Genomic DNA, 26106 nt, shown 5'->3' with positions numbered 1-26106 from the left:
TTAGTGAGTTTGAAGTAAAAGTATTTGATGGACGTATACTATGTGTCAGGAGCATTCACTCAGTGTCATTATCTCATTTTTGACCGATATATATATATATATATATATGTCACATGTCACTGGGTAAATATATGACCAGTATATAGTCTATATATGCATCAAGAGAAGCTACAGTACTGTACTGTTTGTCAAAACCAACAGTGTAGATCTGCAGCCTTTACTACAGTCCTGATCTGAGGACTGTAGTAAACTTTAGTACTAAAGCTTTAGTAAGGATAAAACCATATGAGATCACAAACAGCAGTAGCATTTACAAATAACAGTGTATCTAAAAAATATGAGACAACTACCAAAAAGCACACCATTCTGAAACCTCCTGCAAGAGTCGTGCATAGTCGTTGCACAGGTTCTGCTTGATCCTTTTCAGTAATATTCTCTGGGTCTGACTCAGACTCAAATTGATAAAGCAATATTATTGTTATTGTTTACAATACAGTGTGCATGCAACTACCCATTTTGATAAGAGGCAAACCCGTTTTTCTGAGGGAGGAATCAAGAAGTCAACCGTTTTTAGAATAACGGAAATGCTGTGTAGAATAAAGCGCGGAGCACAACCTAACACTTTTTAAATTTCTCAGTTTGTATAAATCCAGGTGCTGTTTTTCTCCCCATTAATTTCACACTTGTCTAGTACAAATATATCACTTATAATTACAGTGTATGCGGTTTTCGTTATTTACCTCAAAAGAAAGGAAGTGAAATGTGACAACATGCTTGGGACGGCACTGATCGCAAAACAGCTATACAGTATAGTTCAAAACAATGCAGACAAATATATGAAACATATTCAGACATTCAGACAAGCCAAAATGCTTTATATTTCTTGAAATAATAATTTCTAAACATTAAACATCAATTGTCAGTCTTTTATTCACCTGTTTCTTGTGGTTTCTCATTAAAATCCACAAAAGTAAATGGTGTAAATTACATTGCTAATGTCATAGAATAGCATAGTTTAATATAGTAGGGCAGATTGTAATGCAGTGTTACAACTTTACCCTGGTTTGTCAAGCATTAATTAAATATCTAAACTGATAAATAACAGACTGGACATTAATATAACAGCAGATTTGTCTCATTTTAAATGAATATTAAAAAATGAGATGAAAAATAATTCAAAGGATTGTTAGGCTGCATTAATTAGGTCAACCGGAACTGGGAACACTTCCCATAACACTCGATGTACTCATTGCATCGTAAGAAGAATGGCATCTACGCTAATATTAGTCTGTTTCTTTCTTATCCAGTCTGTATCCAGATCAGATGGTCACTGCAGTCCCCCGGATCCAGTCCGTACCCAGCCCAGATGGTGGATCAGTACCTAGAGAGGACCTCTACAGCCCTGAATGTCAACAGAGACCACTTCAACTAGATGAGCCCCAGAGATGGATCCCCAGTGAAGACCTCATCACCTAGACGCCCATCGGCACAAGACCACGAGAACCAGATGATTTCTCTGCATCTGGCCAGAGGAGAACTGGCCCCCCGACTGAGCCTGGTTTTTCCTAAGGTTTTTGTTCTCCATTCTGTCACCGATGTATTTTTGGTTCCTTGCTGCTATCGCCTCTGGCTTGCTTAGTTGGGGACACTTAATTTTCAAGTGATATCGTATACTGTTTAAACTGAACTGAGCTGGATGATGACATCATTGAATTCAGTGATGAACTGCCTTTAACTGAAAATTGAGTGTTTACTGTTACCCTTGCATTATTTCCTATTTAATACTGTACAGCCACTTTGTCACAATCTGTATTATTAAAAGCGCTATATAAATAACGTTAAAGGTGATGAAAAATTTACTTCAGCCAGAAATATACTTTGGTGCACTTTTATCTCTATATAGTGCTGATATGGCAAATAGTAAATACCGTAAATTTGGTTATGGTATCATGTGTGAAATATTTAAACCATGTGTGTTACAACTAACCCCGCGTTAGTTTGTGCCCCATGCTCCCCTAAAAGATGTGAAATATGTGTACCCGAGACCCGAACCCGCTCGGGTCTTGGGTCGGATCTAGGGTTTTCGGATCCAGGTGGACCAGTGAAGACCTTTACCAGACAGACTGGATGATGATGAGATTAGATCTCTGTGTGGAGCACTGGCTGTTGTCAGACTCCTTGTCCAAACAAAAAAATCTCACTGGATTATCACAATTAATGGCAAAATTAATGTTGTTTGTGAAAATACTAGTGGCCTAAAAGCGTTAAAAAAATAAAATAAAATAATAATATATATATATGTATAATATAAGATCAACCTGATCTTAAGAAAATACTCCCTGCATTACTCTGGCCCTTTACAAAAATAGTCCAAAAGGTTCCCAGGAGTAGGTGTTGTGCAGACTATATTTTATGCATGTCTCCAATGCTAAAAGAGGTCTTTCAAAAAATGGATGCAAGAAAATGAGATGAATATATGTATGCCAGTGACACCTATGAATATGGAACAAGAATACTTAACTCTGCATGAAGTTCAGCTGGCCAATACAAGGGTCAACCTCCTTAGCATGTCATTTACTATCACTGCATGTAGATTTGAGCAATTCTTATGACTAAAGTGAGTTTTTTGCAGCAACTTCCTCTCACAAATATCTTCTACTTGCTAACTGAGGTCTAATCCACATGAAAGCACTTAATTAGCTGTTGTTTATGAGCCTTTACTCAACCTGTCTGTAAAAACATGCCTCTATGCCACTAATTACATTCGGTAATCCAAAAATAAACAGTTATATAATACACCATGATGTTAGCTTTAATACACACTCTGTTGTTTTTGTTATGTCTTTGCTTGATTTTTAGCACCTCTCTGTCAAGCCATCCTAAATGCTTTGGAACCATATATTAACTACTGATGGTGATGCAACAGGTGTTAAATGCACAATCCTGTGTCTTTATTTATGCACAAAATGTGCTTCACAAAGTATAAGAACTGTGTTAATATTGCTCCATCACCATGAACAAAAGCAGTTATGAAAGCATGGACGCTCAGGTAACTACATTATTTACATTACATTAGTTACATTCCTATTTCAAATCCATAGCAATAAAATCTTGCAGTGTAGAAGTCTGTAGAAGTACGTTTTTTAACTTTACTTTTACTCTACATACTTATTATGTACACATCACGGATCGGATCAGTTCTGTTTTAGTTTTCATAGACTTTAGTTTGCGCTCCCTTGTTTTCCTGTTTAGTTCCTGCTTCTTTTGTTGCCTTGGTTTTTGATTGTCATTAGTTTTCATAGTTACACCATCATTTTGTTCTGCGTTTTGTTCTGTGTTGTCTTTGTGTTCATGAAGCTGTCATGGTCTTCTTTGTGTTTGTTTAAAATAAAGTTGCTGCAAAAAGAGCCTCTCTCTGCATTTCCCCACTGTGACAGTATAATGCAGGGGTCAAGAGCCCTTGTTTATTTCAATTATTTTGACCAATAATTTTAAATTTATATACACAGTATATTTCATTTTTGGTTAATGCATTTTTTTCCCCAAAAGAGCCAATAAATAAACATAATTAATAAATATAAATCATTATTATATTATATTATATTATATTATATTATATTATATTATATTATATTATATTATATTATATTATATTATATTATATTTTTTCCAATAATATTTCAATAATAGTACCTTATTGGCTCCCTAGACAACTAAAAACAAACAAATATGTAACAATCAATAAATAACAAGTTGCAATGTCACATTAATTGTGCAGGCTTTTCACTGTTAGGTTGTGTTACCACCTGAGGAGCATCTTCTTCAGAGTTGTGTGTGTGTGTGTGAGTGGGTAAATGAGTGAAGAACAACACAATGCTTATCAACTTTATGTCAATACTAACCAAAGCAGGCATTTTGTTATATTTTTGTGTATATTTGACTATTAAGGCCTGTAACCTAAGACATAGGCTACCACGCCTTTCTGTGTTCCATTCAGAGTGTGTGCACAGAAAGCAACCTTTCAGTAGATTCAGCTCTCTTTTGAGGCTTATTGTGCTTGTAATATCAAGCACATCCCACTTTTAACTTTTAACATTCATCAATGTCTTATTACTAATAATTTCAAACAGTCCAGCCCACTGAAAGACACTCACAAACAGCAGTGAACATGCACTTTGGCCATTACAACTAAATCTAGTATTATTCTAAATGTTTCAATAATTTCAGGATGCTGTACAACAAAAGAGTTGTAATTGGCTATTTTTTTCAGCTGAAGACTGCACTCTAGTGATGTCAATTTCTTTTTTTTTTTTTTTTTTTCGGGGGGTAAAGGGTGAGAGACTTGACAATCCACATGATTTTTGTCAAAATGTGTGGTTCACAAACCATACCGCTGTTATATTGTATCCTTCATATTATTACCAGACTCATATTTATATGATTGTCTAGAATTTTGGAAGCACCTGTCTTCCTGTTCTAAATCAGTCTCGACCTTTGCTGTCATACCACATGAGCTGAATCATGTGTAGGGTTGGGTATCGTTAGAATATTATCAATTCCGATTCCGATTCTGCTTATCGATTCTGATTCTTTTCGATTCCAATGTGAATAAAAGATGATATCAAACATATTTATGCTGTTTCTTTTTTTGCTAAACATGTAGTTGCAGCTGAATACCATGAACAAAAACCAACAGGCTACATAAAAACAAGATTCACTTAAGAGCTGTTTGCAAAATAGAGCTGCGTGATTCTGGATAAATTTGGTTGTTGTTTTTTTAAATGGAAGTTGTGGTTCTCTTACGATTTTGAAGAAAAAAACATTAGACAACTAAACAAAATCACATGTAAACCTAATTTATAAGTAAATGATTCAGTGATTCCCTCAAGATTTACTTGGTTCATTACTGGATGAATCAGTGTTTTTGAATGAAAGATCGAAGACAAATACATTATTAACAGCCCCCTTTCGCCATCTACTGGCATAACAGCGTTGACGTTATCTGGAATGTCAAATTAACTTTCAAAAGGATGGTTTATTTTGATATCTACAGTACATATCAGAGTTTATATCCAGACTATGAACTTTTATCCCAGTACTTTTGTGATTATTTGAATGAACGCAGATTTCAATGTTCAAATCAAACTAGTATGATCGTTCGCTGCACGGAAGAAAGGTTGAGGAATCAAACAGATGAATCATCGTAATTTAGGAATAGAATCACGTTGGTATTTGAATCGTGTCTTTAACAATCTGTTAAATTAAAATGCTTTGTCATATTGGTGATGACACATCTATTGCAACATGTTTAGCTTATCACAAATATTATAGGCTATTTTGCTTTTTCGACTTCTGATCGCAAGTGTAGCCATACCTTGGAGCACTATGTGCTTAGATTAGCGAGCAAGGTTGGCAGATCGCTAGGTCGGGTCCTTACAGATGGAAAAAAAAAAAGAACCGCATATAGGAATCGATAGGCAAAATCGAAATTTTAATTTTACAAGAATCATCCGATTCCTGACCTCAAGTATCCGATTCTGGAATCGGAATCGATTTTCGATACCCAACCCTAATCATGTGCCTGTCTTTCTAAAGATGTTGTGCTTTACATTGGATATACACTCACTGAAAACTTTATTACATACTTAATTCTTTGTTGCATAGATTCAATAAGGTCCTGGAAACATTCCCCAGACATTTTGGTCAAAATTGACATGATAGCATCATGTAGTTGCTGCAGATTTGTCGGCTGCACATCCATGATGCAAATCTCCCAATCAAACACATCCTAATGGTGCTCTATTGGATTGAAATCTGGCGACTGTGTAGGGTTTTTGAATTTAGTGAACTCATTGTCATGTTCAGGAAACCAATTTGAGATGATTCAAAGTTTTGTGACATGCCATGTTATCCTGCTAGAGGTAGTGGTCACAAGATGGGTGCACTGTGGTTATAAAGGGATGGAGATGGTCAGCAACAATATTCAGGTGGACCAAGAAAATGTTCCCCATTTCACTACAACACCAGCAGCCTGAACCACTGATACAAAGCAGGCTGGATCCATGCTTTCCTGTAGTTCATGCAAAATTCTGACCGTACCATTCAAATGTCGCAGCAGAATTCAAGATTCATCAGACCAGGCAACCTTTCTTTTATTTTGGTGTCAGTGTCAGTTCTCTTCTGCAAACCTCAACTTGTACAAGTGGCATTTCGAGTTTCTGTTGTCTTTCTATCACCTCAAACCAATCTGCCCATTTTCCTCTGACCTCTCACTGGACATTTTCTCTTTTTCAGACCATTCTCTGTAAATCTCAGTAATGGTTGTGCATGAAAATCCCAGTAGAACAAGCAGTTGCACAGGTACCTAATAAAGTGGCCAGGGATTGTATTTCAAAATATGTTGCATTATACTATTTTATAAAGTATTTTCTTGAGATTCTCAGTTCTAATGCATTTTTGTTCATCTGCATCTACATGTAGAAACATATAAACTCTCGGAGAATATAATTCATAAAAGTGCTACACTGTATGAACTGAATACTAAGACGGGTGGTACTGACATGGAAATGACATGGAGTTTTAAGTAGACAAACTCTAGGCAAGGTACTGCTGGACCACTAACCTCTACTTGCTGAGCATACATTAGCGATGAGGTGGGAAGGTTGAGCAATTAAAGTGAAGTTAATGCATTTCACACATGCTATCTTGTGGCTGGTGAGTTCGAGGGTTTTGGCACTAGACTCTGGACAGACAGCAGTGCTGAATACTAATTCAGCAGACTACAGAGTGAGCTTATTAATGCATATCCTCTCACAGAGGCTGCAGGAAGGTTGCATTCACACATACTGTCTGCCCTTGCTTTTGTAAGGACGATATTCATATGACTAATAATATGAGGAACAATCCTTTGGCAAACAAAGAAAAGGAAAGGAAAATAGACAAAAAAGCTATCTAAACTAAGAGAAAAGAAAATGAGTAGATGTGCTAAACCTATTTGTCTTCTTAGGACCATTTGACCTAAGCATTAGCTCTCCAGGAATCCAGATTTTTAGGTCTTGAAGTGACCCTCACAGTCATGTCAGCATCATATCACACAGATGCTTGCTGACGCAACCGGTGACTCACTTACTCAAACCTGTCAGTGCTGTGTACATGTGCACGAATGGTGACAACATATTCTGCTGTTCGCCCAACCGCATTAGCTGCAGACTGGGAAACAGCAAGAGCACAGGTCTGGGTAAAGACTACAGTGCTTAAACACTGCTACTGACCTGAAAACCCCTACATAGCTTAAAAAACAACAACAACAACAACAAAAAAAAACAATGTCTGGTTTATTTAGCGGAAGTGTAAATGGCCAAGAGCAGGTCATCTTCACAGTCATATCAAAATCAAACTTAGGGATGATGTCAGAACGAATAACGGTGATGATATGCGGTGTGACCATCTGTAAAATAATCTTTCTAAAAATAATTTCTAGCTAAAGGTTCGGCCCTTTCGTCTCAGTTAACAAAAGTGGTTATGTCTGCCGGAGATCAGAACGTAATAGCTAATCCAACCATCTGTGAGGCTGCAGTCTCATATACCTAGTGATTTTCAAAACGAATTACAGAGATCAACAACCTGAAAGCCGCCTAAAGCGAAGAGAAAAAACAAACTGCTTTACGCAGCAAGAGACAATATCTCACGATGCCATTACTGTGCTGAAGGAACACGTTGCCTTCTATTTTTTCGTCTGCTCCATCAAGTGCTCCCAGCCATCGTATTTCACAGCCCTATAACATGTTTCAGAATAATATCAGAAGATGGTCGAGCTGTTTTTCCTGGTGTGCTATGGCGAATCTTTTTTTCACCCACAAAACAGAATCCTAACAACGCCACTGTGCTGACCCAGAGTGTTCAGTTGTTCTCTTTCTAGTCTCCCCGAAATGCTACATCATAAGCTACACATGATGCCATTTACATGGAAGTGGCTTGAATGTCCATTTTTCAAGTAAGTGCACCTGTGTAGACTTTTTTTTTTTTCTTAACAGGGTAATTCACCAAAAAATTAAAATTCTGTCCTTATTAACTTACCCTCATGTCATTCCAGATCTGTATGACTTTCTTTCTTCTAAGGAACATAATATTTTTGAAAAAATCTAGATGGCAAAATCTAGTAAACTTGCTGTGTAGGTATCACAGAAACATTCCCTACAAAAAAGTTTGTTCCAAATTTTACGCAACAAGATTATGCATGTCCAAATTCAGTACTGAATACGTCCCATGAAAAATGTCGCTGCAGTGCAAATACCATAATGCACTGTGATGAGCTAACTGTAAATACTCTATATAGTGTAGTGTGACAAGCTAAATGTAAATACTACGTATAATGCAGTGTGATAACCTAAGAAGGAAAAAAATGTGAACAAAATGGCAAATGATTACAGAAAATATAATTTAAAAAAATTTAAATTAAAATTGTGACTATAGTCATTTAGTGACCACATATGTAGGAGACCTGCATGAGAAACACACCGCTGTTCCCCATGCAAAGAGGGGCCATGTAGTGCATGGTTCACAGATTTTGAGGAAAAGTGTTCTTTTCAGTGAAGCAGATAAGATTTTAATAGATTGTAGAAAGGACACAAGTCTTGAGTAGCTTGTCCTTGGAGATATTGACCCGGGTCAATCGATATATTTGAATATTAACTACCCAGTCATAAATTCAGTTAGAATGGCAGTTTTCTTAGCCGTAAGCCATCTGAGGTGTTTTTGGACAAAGCAAGTGGCAAGTAAATGTGTCCTATTAATAGTGACAGTTTTTCCAAATGCTACTGCGACCTCAGACAGTCTTCACAAAAGTCAATTAAGATTTGATCCTATATTGAATATTCAAAATAAATTAACAATGATTTTAAGGAACATTATGAATGGTGCACTTGGCCATGCATGTATGTTTGGCCATGCATTTTCCTAAAAAAAAAAAAAAAAAATACATAAATAAATATTTTTTGTAGAACCTTATGTTTCAGTAGATTCTAAACCCTTGTTCAACACTTTGATTTCCATCATCACTCTGAAGCATCTGTGTGCACATTTGCAACATGCACTCTTGCGGTTCAGTGCAATTTTAAATGAAGCAATTCAAGCACAATTCTGTGCAAACTAAAAATGCCTCTAGACATGCCATACAGGAAGGCAAGCATGCACATACTTCTTGTGCTGCCATGTGGTGAAAATATTCCACCCTAAATGTCATGGGAATTCCTTCATAAGGAAGGCTGTTGTACAATTTAATCCCCAGTGAAAATTTCAGGCGTAAAATAATGACACAAGGTACAGCAAAGACAAATAATGCTGAGCACTTGACTTCTGCACTACTGGATTTGCTGCCGATCAAGAATTTCTCCAGCCACCACCACAAGAAGCACTGAAAAAGCTATGAAGTAAAACCATTTATGACATTAAATAAGATTTGCTTTTATTGACACTTTTGAAAAGTGCTCACTCAACCTTCTCATGTCTGATCAACAAAATGCTAGCCAGTCAAGGGCAGTGTTGGGCAAGTTACTTCCAAAATGTAATACATTATATATTACTAGTTACTGTCTTTTAAAAGTAATTAGTTACATTACAATATTACTTTCTCTGAATTGTAATGCGTTACACTACTTTTAAGTTACTTTTGAGTTACTTTCACCAAAATATCCACAGAAGTATGACTAGGCATTATAAAATACCAAAATGTAGTTTATTGCTGCTCATTATAGTGCACGGTAATGAGGTAGGTCAATATAGCATAAAATTATAAAATCATATTTAGATAGGCACTCTTGCAAGTCTACATTAAGGCTACTTGTGGTTTAGGTTAAAAACAAATAAGCACAAAAGTTATTACATTTATAAATAACGCCGGTAAATAAAGTGAATTGTTATTGTCATTTTAGGGGGGCTCAGCCCCCAATGAGGGTATAATAACAAAAATTAAATAAATAAGTAAATAAAATAAAAAATGTTTGACTAATAGGTGTGGTATACTATACTTATTGCAATATTCCACTGTATTGTATAGATAGGTATAACATTTGATTACTGAATAAGCCAAATACAAGTCTTTCTGATCTCACACACACCTGTTTACTGTACAAATACAACATTTTACTGTTTGCATTTCTAGTACAAGCCTCTTTCCTTAGCTGAAGTATGCAAACCTCTTTGCCACATGTACTAGAAACATCTGAAAGTTACATTTTCAAATGAAAATGGCAACAGGATCGTTTTATAAAGTATGCGTTTATGTGCTTCATTTTCGCTGGAGGAAACAGCTGTGGTGAGATGATGGGTGAAAACGTAGGCTACAGTAGATGCGTCATATTCTGAGATTGCATTTTACTGTTTTTATACTGAATCTGTTTTTTTGAGTGAGATGAATTAATGCATGTTCACATTTAGTCTAGAATACTCCCAATTTCCCGACAGGAGACTTCTCAATCAATAAACGGGGGAAAAAGTAACTGGCGTTACTTATTTGAAAAAGTAACTCAGATATTTTCTTAGAAATTCAAAAGTAATGCGTTACTTTACTAGTTACGTAAAAAAAATAATATTATTACGTAACTTGCGTTATTTGTAATGAGTTACCCCCAACACTGGTCAAGGGTACATAAAGCAATTATAAACAACTGCCACCATTTTTTAGTCACTTCTGGCACTTTTTCTTAACACCAGCTACATTCTTTGAGAAAGATGGGCAATGGGATCAGGGCCTAGCACATGCTGTACTTAAACCTGTGTGTTCTGCACAAGCACTAACAGCCAAGCCAAAACTGACATTAGAAAATTAAGTAAACAAAAACACATTACTTCATTTAAAAGTCAAATATTAATATAAATAGTAACAGATTAAACAAAACAATGCCTGTAAGTATTCCTTAAGCAAACAGTGCTTCAAGTATTTAATTAATCAAGTAAACAGTAATAAAGAACAAAGTTATTGTTGTATGATTCAATTTAATTACATAATAGACTGTGGCCGGTCTATTAGACTGCATTTACACAGCAAGACCTAATGCATAAGCCCCATAATTTGACTTTTTTTTTTTTTTTTTTTGGACAGTAAATGCATACATACATACATGCCTACATACATACACAAAGACAGTGATTACGAGTGATTACGTCACAAGTGTCGTTTTTACTGCATTACTGCAAAGTGGCATGCATGGATGTATCCATGTGAGCGTTCCACAGCAGTTTGTCAGACTGACAGCATTCAAATATGCTATTTAATAATATTCACTAACACAGATTATTGTCAGAGTTCTGTGTGCCATTTGGACTGTTTATGTTTGTTTTTCCCATTGTGCCCATATTTGGTTCTTCCTGTCCTCATTTTGTCCTGATTAGTTTATTTACTACACCTGTCTGTGTCTTAATCACCACCCTTTATAAGTCTGCTTGTGATTTGAGTTTGCTGTCGGTCCTTGACGTTATTTGGATGTGTGTGGATTATCGTTCTGTTCCTGCCTGTTCCTACTAAGAGTTATATTAAATTGTTATTTGTATCGTATCTCGTCTCTCGACTCATCTATCCAGCACGTACCGTGACAGAAGGACCGACCCTACAGTTTATCCCCGGCGTTTCCCTGCTTTATTTTTTCCGTTTTTTTTTTTTCTCAGTGTTTGTTTTTTTGTTTTTCGTTATGGATAACCCTGCTGTCCTCCTCCTTCTCCTGGAGCAGGGGAATCGCTCTCTCGTGGACCACACTAGAGACTTTGTCCACCTCGTACCACTCACACACTTCCCGGACAGCAGCCTTTGCACATTTTACCGTGCAGGACTGAACATCGCCACGAAAGCGCAGCTGTCCGGGGAGGGTCCACGAGAGAGCTTCGCCGACTACATGGAGTGGGTGCTGGTGTCCTGTAGATCTTCGTTGACCGCGGAGGATGACACCAGCCCCACTCAAGACCCAGAGCCCAGCCAACCAGCACCCCGACACGCGGAGTTTGAGCCCGAGCCCACCGCGGATGACGAGCCAGAGCCACGAGCGACAGAGCTAAAGATCGCCACAGAGCCAGAGCCCTACACATCCGATCAGGTGCGAGAGCCGGCTACATCTACCATGACGGGGAGTGCAAGATGGAGCGTGTGAGGGCTATGGAGAGCCCTGCCCACTGCACCACTGCTGGGGGTGAGCTGGATGATAACTCTGGGGACTTGATTGACTTTTCTACGGAAGATCTAGAGGATAACTCTGGGGACTTGATTGACTTTTCTACGGAAGATCTAGAGAATAACTCTGGGGATTTAATAGACTTCTTTACAGAAGTATCTACCTGTCTCGTTATGCCTGCCTGTATGGAATCCCCACCCACCCTCCCTCTTCTGCCTATGTCAACATCTGTCTGCTCACCGCTGTCCCCTGACAGCCCCTCTGCTCACCCTCAGCCCACCACCTGTGCAGTGGGTGCGCCGCGGGTCTGCCAGCTTCCATCGGCGTCAGGGCTGGAGGATCCCTCATCTCCGCCTCCAGCCTCAGAGTCCAGAACTCCGCCTCAGCCCTCCGACCCTGCGGCTTCACCACGGCTCTCAGCGCCCTCGTCTCCATCGTCGCCCATCGGTCCACCAGCTCCACCGGGCTCCCTCGTCTTTCCGGCTCCGCCCTGGTCGGTCGTCGGCCCTTCATCACCTCAGGACTCTGTTCCTACGGCTGCGCCTCGTCACTCCGTCCCACCGGCTCTGTGGACCTCCTTCCTCCCTCTGGCACAGCCTCCATCCTCTGTCGCTCCGGCTCCGCCGCGGACCTTCGGATCTCCGCCTACGCCTCGGTCGCCAGAGCCTAGGGCTCCGCCTTGGCCCTCCGGATCCTCGGTGTCGCCCTGGATCTTCGGCTCTCCGTCTCCGCCTCGGGCTCCTCCGCCAGCTCCTCCGCCAGCGGCTCCGCCTCCGTCGGTCGCCCCCTGGAGTCGTCAGCCTTTTCTCCACCATGGCTCCTCCCTCCGTCGGCTCCACCGTGGGTCGTCATGATGGCTGTGGTCTGGGTCTCGCATGGCTCCTCCTGCTCCGGGTCCCTCCTGAGTTCTCCCTGGCTCCTCCCTCCGTCGTCACCACCCTGGACTTTGTTTATTGTCCTCCTCCCGGAAGACCGTCCGCCACCAGAGCCTCCTCCCACAATGACTTTATTATTTTCACTCCCCTTTCCACGCCGCGAGGTCGCGCCTTCCGGGAGGGGGGAGTAATGTCAGAGTTCTGTGTGCCATTTGGACTGTTTATGTTTGTTTTTCCCATTGTGCCCATATTTGGTTCTTCCTGTCCTCATTTTGTCCTGATTAGTTTATTTACTACACCTGTCTGTGTCTTAATCACCACCCTTTATAAGTCTGCTTGTGATTTGAGTTTGCTGTCGGTCCTTGACGTTATTTGGATGTGTGTGGATTATCGTTCTGTTCCTGCCTGTTCCTACTAAGAGTTATATTAAATTGTTATTTGTATCGTATCTCGTCTCTCGACTCATCTATCCAGCACGTACCGTGACAATTATGGAGAAAGATTTGAGATATATTTTATTGCATTTTTTTTTAGTTTATTGCATGGTCTATTATTTCTTTGAATGCTAGATTCCATTGCTTTTATGTTACAGCATGTGAGAAGACTTATGGGAAATAGCCTTACTTCTTGCACTCTCCGAAATCCACATGTATTAACAACAAAAATGAAATAAGCATCAACCAGATTAGTAGCTTTTAACCTACTGTAGCTTGTGCACTCAACAGATGGCTTACTGACCAGAACAGACGTTTGAAATGAGCGTTAAAAGAACAAGTGAATGAACACAGTAATGTCCAGACAGAAGATACCAGTGCTCTGATAAGCAAGGGTCAGCTCTGAGTGTAATCCAATCTTTCCACTTGTCCTGTTTTTAAATTACTCTCTACTTCTGCAAGGTTGATTAAATGTTGGTCAGATGTCTCATCACATCTGACAGACCGGTTACTATCTGTGAGTAGGGAAATTAATTGATTCATATCTTTTAGAGCAGTCTCCTACTGAAGCCTTCCCTTATCGGCTCTTATCAGCGGTAGGAGCTGTCATTTCTTTGAATCTTTTCAATAAAGCTTTGATTTGATACTTCATTTTAGAGCCTAAATATAAGATGCAATTACTCAACTGCAGTAGCATCCACAGCAAATAATGATGTTTTTTTTTCTCCAGATAATAAAACATTAAAGTACATACATGAGCAGATAAAGAAAAGGAGAATGCTTTGTAAAGAAACATTAACAGATAAATAGAGACTCAGAAAAGATGATGTAGTGTAGCTTTGTGATTTCAAAATAAACACCATGTGGTGAACTGCAGACCACCTGCTGCAGTCAAAATGAGCAATGCAAAGACATAGATTAAACTAGGGTTGCAGGGTACAACCATGCAGTGTACAAGCCTCACAATATTGAAGGTGTCACAGTATTTTCCAATCAATAGTACTGTGATGCACAGTAGTATATTCTCACATGCATCTACTCGAGCTTAACTCAGGTCTGGATCGCAAAAAATGTCTGCTGATGTGTCCGCACATAAACAATTGGACTGCACAAGGATCTCTCATTATGGGACCTTGGGCCACGTTCACAAAGTAAAAACAGTCAGTATGGTTGCGTTCACATACAGTTAGGGTGACAACTACAACTACATTCTGTAAACGAACACACACTGTAAATTTTCAACACTCCCTAACCGCATTTTCAGCGAACCGCTGCTGTGTGAACGGAATTGGGCTGGACAACTACTACTTCTATTTAGCGTGTTTTCCGGGTTTTTATGTGGTTTTAGTACCTTAGTCACAGGGACGCATAGCCTATGTGTGTCATCTGAAGAGTTTAGAAACAATCAGTCTTCCACCGGAGCTGCTCCTGTCAATTTTGTAGTTTGCGCACAACTGAGAATCTCCTTACTCCACTCGTATTAAAGTTGTTGTTAGTTAATAAAGATTTAATGAACTCACGCTTTGATTGTACTCATGTTGTGTTAAATGTGAAGGAAATACCATGTAGCTCTAACCTTAACTGCAGTGTGGCGCTGTTGATAAAATGAGCAAATATTGCCATCCTGATTTCTGGCAGTAATAAGGGAGTGAATATTGCTGAGGGGTACAACATTCATTCAGTATACTGCTGTGGCACTCAACACTGCAGGCAAATAGATTACAATTAGTTGGGTGTAATGGCCCATAAGCCCCACTCTAAAGGCTGCTGGGAAACCTGCGGGATATATACGGATGGCATGATCTGAACGACAGTATGTGGGGGCGTCAATGAAATAGTGCTGCATACTTTAAAATTGAAATGTTCACACAATAAGTTGAGGGTCTGCAAAACACCATTGATTTCTGAATATTTGTAATTCATTAGATTGTGGCTTTGAATGTCATTTTCCTCCATATGTTGCAAACTTGCTGACCGAGTTAAATCACCTGCTGACAAACTAACAAACTAAAATTTGCAGTTGATGGTAATTCATTGTGTAACTGAATGTTAGGATTGAATAATTCAAAAGTAAAATACAGCAAAAATATACAGTAAAATTTTGTTTTTAAATATTCAAGGTATCTATTCCAAAATGTTTGGATGGCAAATAAGAATAATATTTTTATGCACTAGTATAATAATTGACAGTAATATTTGCCTGTACATTTTGCCTGTATTTTATTATTAATTATTAATTTTCATGCAGAAATTTCCATGAACATTTTTAATGATGTCCATGAGGTTTTAATTGGTTTACAGAAAATGACAGCTTTATTGATTCTTTGAAATATATCAACTCTAAAAAATATTGTGCTACTAAAATTATTTGAATTTATTAAAATTAAGCAATACTAGAGGTGTTGACCAGTGGTGTTTAAAGCAATACGATAAATGACATTATTGTTTAGTAAATAGATTTATTAATTACAATAGTCACTGCTACTGTAATGTCAATAATCCAGATACAGCATGTCTGCTGCCTTAGCAAGCGTTTTCAGTGCTAATTGAGAGTGGACATCAGAAACAAGTTTCTGACACATTTTCAGGCATAGTGGATACAGAACCCCCACCCCCACACACATTTGGCCACCAGAGTAAACACCTATACAAACTACCATTACCTTGATGGATTGGGTGGTAATGGGGTTAGAGGCGCACTCAAAACGCATAAGAGGGAAAGATCGCACATCCACTGGAAATTGTACATTGAGATGACTTGACTGAGCTAATACACATAAAAACCAAAGCAACGGAAAGAAACCATATACCTAACTTTCACACATTCCAATAACCAGTTACACTGTGGACTAAACTGAAAGAAAAAAATAATAATTCTAACATCAAATCAAAAGCAACAGTTTTAGATTAACTTATAAAGCCTGAAATATCAGTCAGATTTTTATTAAATAAATAAAAAAAATAATAATAATCATAATGTTTGTATGTGTTTTTGTGCTAACACTTTAGTATAGGGAACAATTTTCACAACCATTTTCTGCACAACTGCACAACCATTTTCTATATCCTTAATCCTACCCAATACCTAAACTTAACAACTACCTTACTAACTGTTAATAAGCAGCAAATTAGGAGTTTATTAGGACAAAACCCGTAGTTAATGGTTTGTTAATAGAGAGAACTGGACCAAGTGTGACCATTTTTGTTGAGTGTCATATCTGATATATATATGTGTGTGACCAATGGTTGACATTTCTAAAACGTTCTATCCTCAAAGCCATTTTGCTTGACTAGCATATATATATATATATATATATATATATATATATATATATATATATATATATATATATATATATATATATATATATATATATATGTATATATATATATATATAAATATATATGTATATATATATATATATATATATATATATATATATATATATATATATATATATATATATATATATATAAAACCATTTGATCAGGGTTAACAATAGAACTTATCAAAGGACCAGGGGAATGCATTTGTTAGTGATGGCAAGAGTTTGTGAGACATAATTGCGGACAAAGCTAAGAGTGGAGCAGAGAATATTACCTCACACTGGGAGAAACAATTTTTTTTTTTGCACAGCACGTACAAAGCACACATTGTCAACACATCTGCATTCACAGCAGTGTCTCGGTGACAACCATATGGTCAAAAAAGACTGTTTCAGGCACAGTGCTGACATCAAAAAATAGATGATGGTAAATGCGTTAGACATTGCTTGTGCAGCCTTCCAGAGCTGCTCATAGTTATCATCTAAAGAGCCTTCAGGCAAGTGCGACGTGAATGATGAGTGCCGTAGTTCATGTTCAAGATCAGGTTAAAAGAGAAATAAAGCAGAATAGTGACAAAACTGATCATTCATAAGCATAGGGTTTTGAAGTGAAAGCTCTAGATCAGAAAATATACAGTACATGCTCATATTTCCTGTTAAAATAACACACAAAGCTATACGTTTCAAAGACAAAATAGAACTACACCCACTTGAGTCTGGGTGCCTCTTTAAATCCCGAAGGTAATCTAAAACGCCCATTGATGAGTTTGCAGGGTGTATAAATCTAGTTTCCCTGAGCCTTACAATCAATCTAGAGAGGACTAGCAAACAAAATTAAACACTGCAGGACAAAGACAGTATTTTACCAAACTAGAGAGAGCAGCTCCTTAGAGTGTTTAGATGCACTACTACACATAGACTTCAATCCAACCTCATCTGCTCAAAAAAAATAAATAAATAAATAAATAAATAAAAATAAATAAATAAATAAATAATTAACTAAATAATAATCATGATTCATGCGCAATCTAGTCTCAGCCCCAGATGGCACACTCACAGATCAGTCTGTTCAATTACTGTCTGATGCATACTGCACACAAAACTGGAGAGTGCTAGCAGAAAATCAACAGTTCCAACAGGACTGGTTGGCTATACACAGGTTGCAGGACTCATTGTGCATCACTCTGCCTGGAAACAAATTGCGCTGATACAGTGAGTGGTTCTCTAGTTGCTGGATAAACCTGATATCGATGAGCAGAAATGCACATTCTGTTATCAATGCTTTCTGTACAGCTAGTAACATCAGTCTAAAAATTCCCCTCCCCTAAATGGCCCATCAAAACAAAACAAGCATGGTCAAACTGCCTCCTCTCTAAGTGGACAGTTCTTGTCCAGGATACGCTGTGATAAGGACCAGATTTTATGCCGATAGTCAAAAGTCTGGCTATGCACGTCTGTGTGCCATCCTGTTGGCAAAAATGCAGATGGCTAGACCAGAACTAAGCAAATGCACCTGAGGCAAAAAACCAAGAATGGTAGAAAACATTAAAATCACTGATACTTCTAAACACAGAATAAGCAATGACGTTCAACACACAAGAATCAGTGTAGGCTTGTACGGTAATAACCAATGTTTCTTACCTTCAAAGATTGCTTTAAATCCTTGGGCACTCACTGCAAAATCCGTAGTAAACCACAGTGCCAAAATCGACCCCGAACTTACAATGGGTGATGGCAACATGAAGCCAGACAACCTGAAATGAAATTTATAAATGCAATGTAAGTGTTCATCAGTATAGTATTACAATTTGATCCACCTTATACATTTTTAAAATGAAAAGAAACAGGTATTTGTTTTATTAATTCCTGCATTTTTCTCTAGTAGAGTATCACTTTTTTTTTTTCTTTTTTTTACGTTTTTAGTGAGCAGGACCAAATCATCGTGGTCACCCTCAGCTGCCCTATGACTAGACTGTACTGTCTCACCTTTGACAGCACCTTAGTGAATTAGATGACAATAACTGAAGCTGAAGATAAAACTGGGGTCCTCCGTAACAAAAACCAGCCACTGTGGCTCTCAAGTGAAGGATATGATGAAAGCCAGAAGAAATAAACTGGTCTCATTCCTCAGAGATCTCAGCTAAGTAGCAGCAGTTATCTCAATCTTACACATCATCTAAAGTTCATGGAATTCTCTAGAGATGATTCAACTTCATCTCAGACCAGTGTAAAACCAGAACAGAGAACAGATTCCCTAACTCATGTTTAAGAAACCAACTAATTTCCTAACTAGTAGTCATTTGCAAATATCAAGTTGATATCGATATTCACTGGATTTTTTTTTATTGCTCACAGTCTTTCTCTGGTCCTCTATAGCAGAAACACCCTAACACACCCTAACCCTAACTTGGTAATATCAGTTTTTTAATTTAAGTTAACCAAAAAGTTAAAAAGTTAAAAACAGACACGTATGAGCACCATAAGTACCATGTTGCAGGCATGAATGAATGTGAATACATTTGCTCTTGGAAAACTTCATATGAAAAGCTCTAACTTTGGAGTTGTGGGACAAATCTGACCAACATTTCCAAGAGATCATCAGAATTATACACTGATAAAAATGATTCTTTGGTGAGGTAAATACTAAAAAATTATTGTAATTTCTACATGAAAATGTTACCCAAGGAATAATTATTGTTTTTTTTATTAGTACTCAATTCAAGGTTATAGAAATTGAAGCACTGAATACAATTAAATAAAATGTACTCATCTTTTTAATACTGGTGTTCCCATCATGCACTGTGGCAAGAATAATAAGGGTTTTTTGGGGCGCTGTTTTCCAGCTGTATTTACACTGTTTATCATTGCTTAGGTTAAGTAACTTGAGTTCATTTTCTACTCTAAATGACACATTCATACTCAAAAACAATCCACAGAATGTTACCGCCATTGTGAATTGTGTACAAAGTATTGAAGTCTCTGTGTTCGAGTGAGTGCCACATTACTAATTATGTAGATGTGGTCTCTACATGATATCTATTGTATTATTTACTTAGATGTTTCTGAGTAACACATAAACTTCAGAAAAATGGTTTAATCCAGTGCTATATTGAGTACAATTAAAAGTATTGCCAAACAAGCTTTTGATTACGCCAAGATAAAGTTAAATAATTTCTTTGTTAAATTTACTTAACTTAGGTAGATTTTACTCAACAATAACAGCAAAGTTGTACAGTTGAGCAGTAGCGGTAAAAATTACTTAATATGTGTTAAATAGTGCAAATAGTTACGAATATTTTATCAAGTAAATTCTACAAGTTATTTTATTTCATTTTATTTTTATTTTTATTTTATTTATTTATTTTATTTTTTATTTATTTTATTTTATTTTATTTTTAGTATAGTGAACAACATATTCAAGGGTATTCCAGTGCCAAGTTTTATGGTGGGTCCCCTCTTAGACTGCCACAGTGAAGAGACACCTCTCAGAGGACAAAAGTTCCCGGTACCCCAATACCAGGACAGGAAAGAAGAGGATTTTTATAGGTCCTAGTGTAGTTTCTTAGGAACTGACTATCTTCACCCATCTTGAAACTAATTCATAAAGTTTAGGCCAGGACTGCCATAAAAATCCATTAGGATGGATGCAGCAGCAATGGTTAAAAAACAAAGAGAGGAAGATCTATCCAAAAGATCTATCCAAATCCAATCATTAACATTCAATAACAGACATAACCACAATACAATAATGTTCTGAGTCCCTGGCCCATGAAGGTAGAGACAGCCTGTTACGGAAGAGACAGATTCCATGCTCTGATTTTCCAGATATAACCACATTCTAAATCTACAGTAAACAGAATATAAGACTCTTGCCAGTATCTCACAAAGCCTTTAGATTGGTCAGCAGACAAACTGACTCGAATTGACATAATGTTTATTTGTTCAACACTTGTTCTTTTACTGATGAAATTCCTAGATGCATCAGAGCTGTTTTGACAGCATAAAAGGGACCTACACAAAAAACTATTATTATTATTATTATTATTATTATCCCACACTTTTAAAAATGTAGTCATGGTATGGGTGAACAGAAAGAAGAGAGGAAAATTCAGAGAGGCTAGAAAAAGCAAGTTAGCTTTGTAGGCATAAGATATCACCCTCCCTGTAAATCCCTCTACAAATGGAAGATTTTGTAAAACAGTTTGTAAAACATCAAAGAGTTAAACAATTTGGGTTGACCTGGGGAGACCAGCCACAAAAGCTTTCATCATCTCCATTGCCCTCACAAGATGTGGAAAAAAAAAATAAAAAATTCAAGATTATTTTCACTCTTGAACACAGAGAAAAGTAAAACAAAACAGCTTTGGTTAAAGGGAATATTACATTTTTTCACACACTGAATGTATGAAAGCTCTAAAAGTGGATTATCAAAGGAAAATGGCAAAGTAAGGTGTTTGTATGTGATGACTGTATTATTGAATAGAAGATATTGAACAGTGACTTGTATTATTTTATTGCAGCCGCATTAATCCAAACTAAATTGTCTGAGTGCTTGCTGGCATGTACAGCCGCTAGATAATGGCTGTTTGGCTGAAGTGCTTACCTGCAATTTCTCTGCCAATGTAATATGATTATCCAAGCATGACTTTACAAGGACTGTGTTTTCCATTAGGGTTCACAGGTCAAGAAAGTCCAGCTCATGAACTGATATTATCTCGGTCCTCCACAGTGAGGTGTCCACTGGGCATATACAGCATTTTCATCATCGTTTTTTCTTTATGTGCAAAGACTGGTCAGTGGAAGGTTATCGTGTTGTAACTGAAGAGGACTGAGCGGCTGAGCATCTGGAGTTTTTATTGGAGCCCATATCAAATGCAATCACAGTCTGTGCAGACATGATTTTGGAAGAGTCAGCCCAGAGTGCATTAGCTCAGAACGAAAAAGTGACTTGGCATCATTTCAAACTGTTAGTGATTTCTGTAAATTACACAGTATTTAACTGTAATATGAACTGTGCTTTACTGTAGAACAGTTATACAGTATGTTACTGTATTTTAAAGTTGCATTATGGTAAATATCCTCTTGGCGCCATTAAAATACAGTGTTTTTCTTTTACTGTAAATCCAAATACAGTAAAAAAAAAAATGAGCGCAAAACCTGACCAATCACAGAAAGACTTTTTTTTCCTTGGGGAAAGTAAGACACACACACAAGAACCTTGCAGCTACAAGCAAATGCTGCAAATGTATGTACAATATTACTACTTTTTTTCATTACATATTTTATGTCAGTGTATTTTTGGGTTTTTTTTCGGTTTAATTAAAAACAAAAAATAACAATAATAAAAAATGCTGTCACTTCACAACATGCAGTTACCTCGCACTTTCCGGTGTATGTCGATGGTGGAGAGCTTTTTTTGCGGATATTCATTGAAGATAGAGGAGAACTTTCTGTGCAAAACAAATATCTTTCTTTCTTTTCTTTCCTTTTTTGTATAAAGTTTCACCATCAAAGTGTGAACATAAACAGGTGTCTGTCTTGGTTTTGACCAAGTTGGTAGCAGGTGAGTTTCTATGTTAACTCGTATGAAATTGTTGACCAAGAATCTGGGCTTTTAAACATTTGAAGCAGGTTTAAAGTTACTCATTTCGTTGTAGTTTTTAATCGCTATGAAATCGCTTGGTGCTTACGTTACCCTTTACTCCAAATATGCATGTAAATGTACAGCATGCATTTAATGCTAACGTTAGCATAAACCCGCAATGTTTGTCTGCAAACACTGTGGCGTTTCTTTGGAGACATTTATTAATTATGCCAAAAAGCACAAAAACGTAGCGAACTTCAGGTTTTCGTGTACAGTGCCTGAATGCTCATGCACATTTGTAAGCCTCTCTGCACTTCAGTCGCACATGTACCGCAAGCATGGAAAGACCGCAAAACTAACGAACTGATCTGAACACCATCTGAATTCTAGATGCAGCATGGAAGGCTGTACATTCGTGTCGACTAAATTCTTCAGCCTTTGTGAACACTGAACACCTAAGATGGCACATTTGAGATTGTAAGAAAAAAATTTAATGTCCAGTTGGTAACTGTACAAAGTATTTTAGAGTGAAGTTATAAATTTCAGCACACCTTAGTAGGAAGCATAAATGTGATTTTGAGAAATCTGTGTAGATAATAATGTTACTGAGCTTTCTGCAGCTGTGCAAGATGTGAATACTGATGCAGCTGTCCTGTTGTTGGTGGGGTCACAACAACTCCAGCAGATGCAAAGACCAGGCTTTCACTTCCTTCTACCCTGATCACGTTTGGTAAGATCTTTTAGTACACGATTTAGTGATGTTAAAGGGATGGATTTTAGAAATAACCCTTTTGTCACACTTTATTCATGGCTCTCTATGTCTAACTTTCTACCTAGCATCTTCTCAAATACATTTTGAATAACAAGGGTAAGTAAATGATGATAGAATTGTAATTTTTGGGTGAACAATCTCTTTGAACTAATGAGAAAGGCTCCAACATCTACATATTTTTACTGACACCATAATCAAATTCAAATAAATTCAATAATCAAAATGTGAAATGTTTTTTTTTTTTTTTTTTTTTTTTTTTTTGTAAATTTATAAATACCACTATAAAAAACATGAACAAAATAAATAAATTAATTATTTTTATTATTAATTTTTTAATAGGATATTCCATTCTACACAGCAAAAAATGGATGCTGACAATTGAAGGCAAAGTCTTTTTTCCTGTGATTGACCTACGAGATATGTCCTCTACATTTGCTGTTCTCTTCGTTTATGTGCTTAACATCAAGTACCAAGTGGAAGCCACAACTTGTTGTTTATTCAGAGGTAAGTACATCTTCAGTATGCTTTAATATTAAGTAAACATTAAAGGGAAAAAAGAATGAAAGGCATGTTCATCTGGGATGGCATGAGTGTAAGTTATGAGAGACTTTGTATTTTTGAGTAAACAATCCTTTAAAGAAATAGTCCACCCAAAAATGAAAATTGTCATCATTTAATCACCTTCATGTCATTCCAAACATGTATGCAAAAAAAAAAAAAAAAATATATATATATATATATATTTTGAAGAATGCTGGTGACTGAACAGTTTCAGTTCCCACATACTTTCATTGTGTTTTTGTCCATATAATGGAAGTCAACAGGAACTGAAACACCAACATTCTTCAAAATATCTTTCCTCAGAAGACAAAAGTGTATACAGGTTTAAAACAACATGAGGGTGAGTAAAGAATGACAAGATTTTTTTTTTGGTGGTGTAGGGGATCTACAGAAGTCAATTTAGCTCAAAGGGAATCATTTAAGATTGAACAGAATCTCCGTTTTACAGCGGATCAATGAATCGGCCAGCAATTCATTGAGCGAGCCGTATAACATCAATTCTGTACTGGATACTAATATCCAAACTATAGTGAAAACACTATATTTTAGCACGGTAACAAGGTCGGCAGTTTAAGACATTAATTTATAAGCACAAAACACAAGATACTTCTCTTTTCAATATGAATAAGAATTTATTGGAAAAAGCTAAGACATACACTAATCTAACACATAGACGCGCATTCACACATTCATACAAGTTGTGGAAAGAGAGAGAGACGAGGAAAGAATGAGTTTAGAAGAGTGAAATTGTGAAATCCCAAGTTTATAGCATAAGTATATGCAATTGCTTAGACCTGAACAACCATCAATCATTTAATTAACCCTCGCGCTGAGTTTCTCAATGAGGTTATTAAACTTTATATTAAATGCACCAGTTCAGCTAGAATCTGAAGGTTGTACTTGCGTTGCCTTTGCGTTAAGGGGTTTCCTTTGATGACGTCGTTGCAGGAAGGGGTTCCCCAAGGTTGCTGATTGGTTGGAAGTCCGTGGTTGTTGGAAGTGATGTCTTGGGCGTTGGCTGGAGGATGGAGTCGTGTACGCTGGTTGAAGTTTTGAGGCAGGCACGAAGTCTGAGACGCGGCTTAGCGGCAAAACTTAACTTAGAACACAAAACTCTCAACGGAAAGAAAAATAATTAAAGTAAAAGAAAGATACGTGACGATCTCCTCATGTTTTCGTTTAGAGGAGTGGCTGGCGTGCAAGCCAGGAAGCGTTCAAAGAACGCAAAAAGCAGCGGCAAAAATGATGGCTAAGAGCATGGCTAGGAGCGATGGCACAATGCACAAACTAAAAGCAAAATTTTATGGTGTCCTGTGGTTTTAAACTCAGCTTTGGACACATCCCAAAATGGTGTCTTGACCAATTAGATGTTGTCTTAACTTGGGATATTGCTATGTTTCTCCTCCCAAAACATAAATCAGCATGTTATCTTATCAGTCACATGGTCAGAATTTTCCCGCTCTTGCAGAGTATAATTTGGCCATGATTCCTATAACATGAATACAACGCATTTGACAATGAATTGATCGGTGGAAACGTTCAAAGCATGAATTTTCAAACTCGTACATACCAAACATGAATATAAACCCTTAAGCTATTCAATAGTTATTAAAAGGGCATACACATCGAGTGATTAGATTAATGTGTGGGTAACATACATAGTAGGAAGTTATGCAATGGTCGGATGTTCATTCATAAGTCCTTTTAAGCATCATTTTGGAGCATATATAGGTAAAAGGGACAGTCTCTCTGTCATTTGGTGAACTAAGGGCATGTTCCGAGGAACAAAGGAATTTAGAAGGAACTCGGTCTGGTTCTTGTCTTGGGTGGGGGAGCACCACCCAACAAAGTTTCCTCATGTGATGGTCCTGATGTGCTGCATCTTTGACCATTAATCTTGGGTTTCTCGTCCCAATATTGACAATCTCCTTCTTCAGGCTGGCTGGCGCCAGGGTTTCCTGGACAGATTTATGACGTGGTCCTGGCCCCTTTGTGGAATTTGGCTCTTTGGTTTCAACCAAATGTTCTGATCGAATCTTCCACTTGTCTGATTCGCTCTGATACCCTACAGTGGACTATTCCTTTTTAAGGGATTGTTCACTAATGATGTGAGATTTAAACTGAGGCATCGGAGCTTGTGTTGAGAATAAATGGGCGTACCAGATAAAGCCTTGATTCAAGGCTTGTGCTTTTAACGTAAAAATCATGTGACAAATGACAAACAAATCCTCACTTTCTGTCTGTTTGAACTCTCAGAACTTACAAGTACATTTACCCAGTCATACAATATGAATTCAAATTATTTCATTATGTGCACATAACATGAGTCGATCTATGGAATGTGTGGTGATGCTTCTTCCGACGGAGCTTCTTTCACAGGCTTTTGCTGCTTTATT

At 37.4% G+C, this 26106-nt stretch overlaps 1 protein-coding gene across 2 annotated transcripts in view; it reads right to left on the bottom strand.

Annotated features, from left to right (window-relative positions):
- Positions 1 to 26106, bottom strand: part of csmd1a (CUB and Sushi multiple domains 1a) — a 500785-nt gene that overhangs the window by 266049 nt on the left and 208630 nt on the right. For both annotated transcript variants that reach the window (XM_051125525.1, XM_051125526.1), the window contains exon 3: positions 18435 to 18547. In XM_051125525.1, the coding sequence (XP_050981482.1) occupies positions 18435 to 18547 (113 nt within the window). The remainder of the gene's footprint in view (positions 1 to 18434; positions 18548 to 26106) is intronic.

Source organism: Labeo rohita, chromosome 13 (genome assembly GCF_022985175.1).
Source record: "Labeo rohita strain BAU-BD-2019 chromosome 13, IGBB_LRoh.1.0, whole genome shotgun sequence".
Taxonomy (NCBI): domain Eukaryota; kingdom Metazoa; phylum Chordata; class Actinopteri; order Cypriniformes; family Cyprinidae; genus Labeo; species Labeo rohita.
Note: the sequence above shows the minus strand (reverse complement) of the source record. Positions and strands in the feature narration are given on the sequence as shown.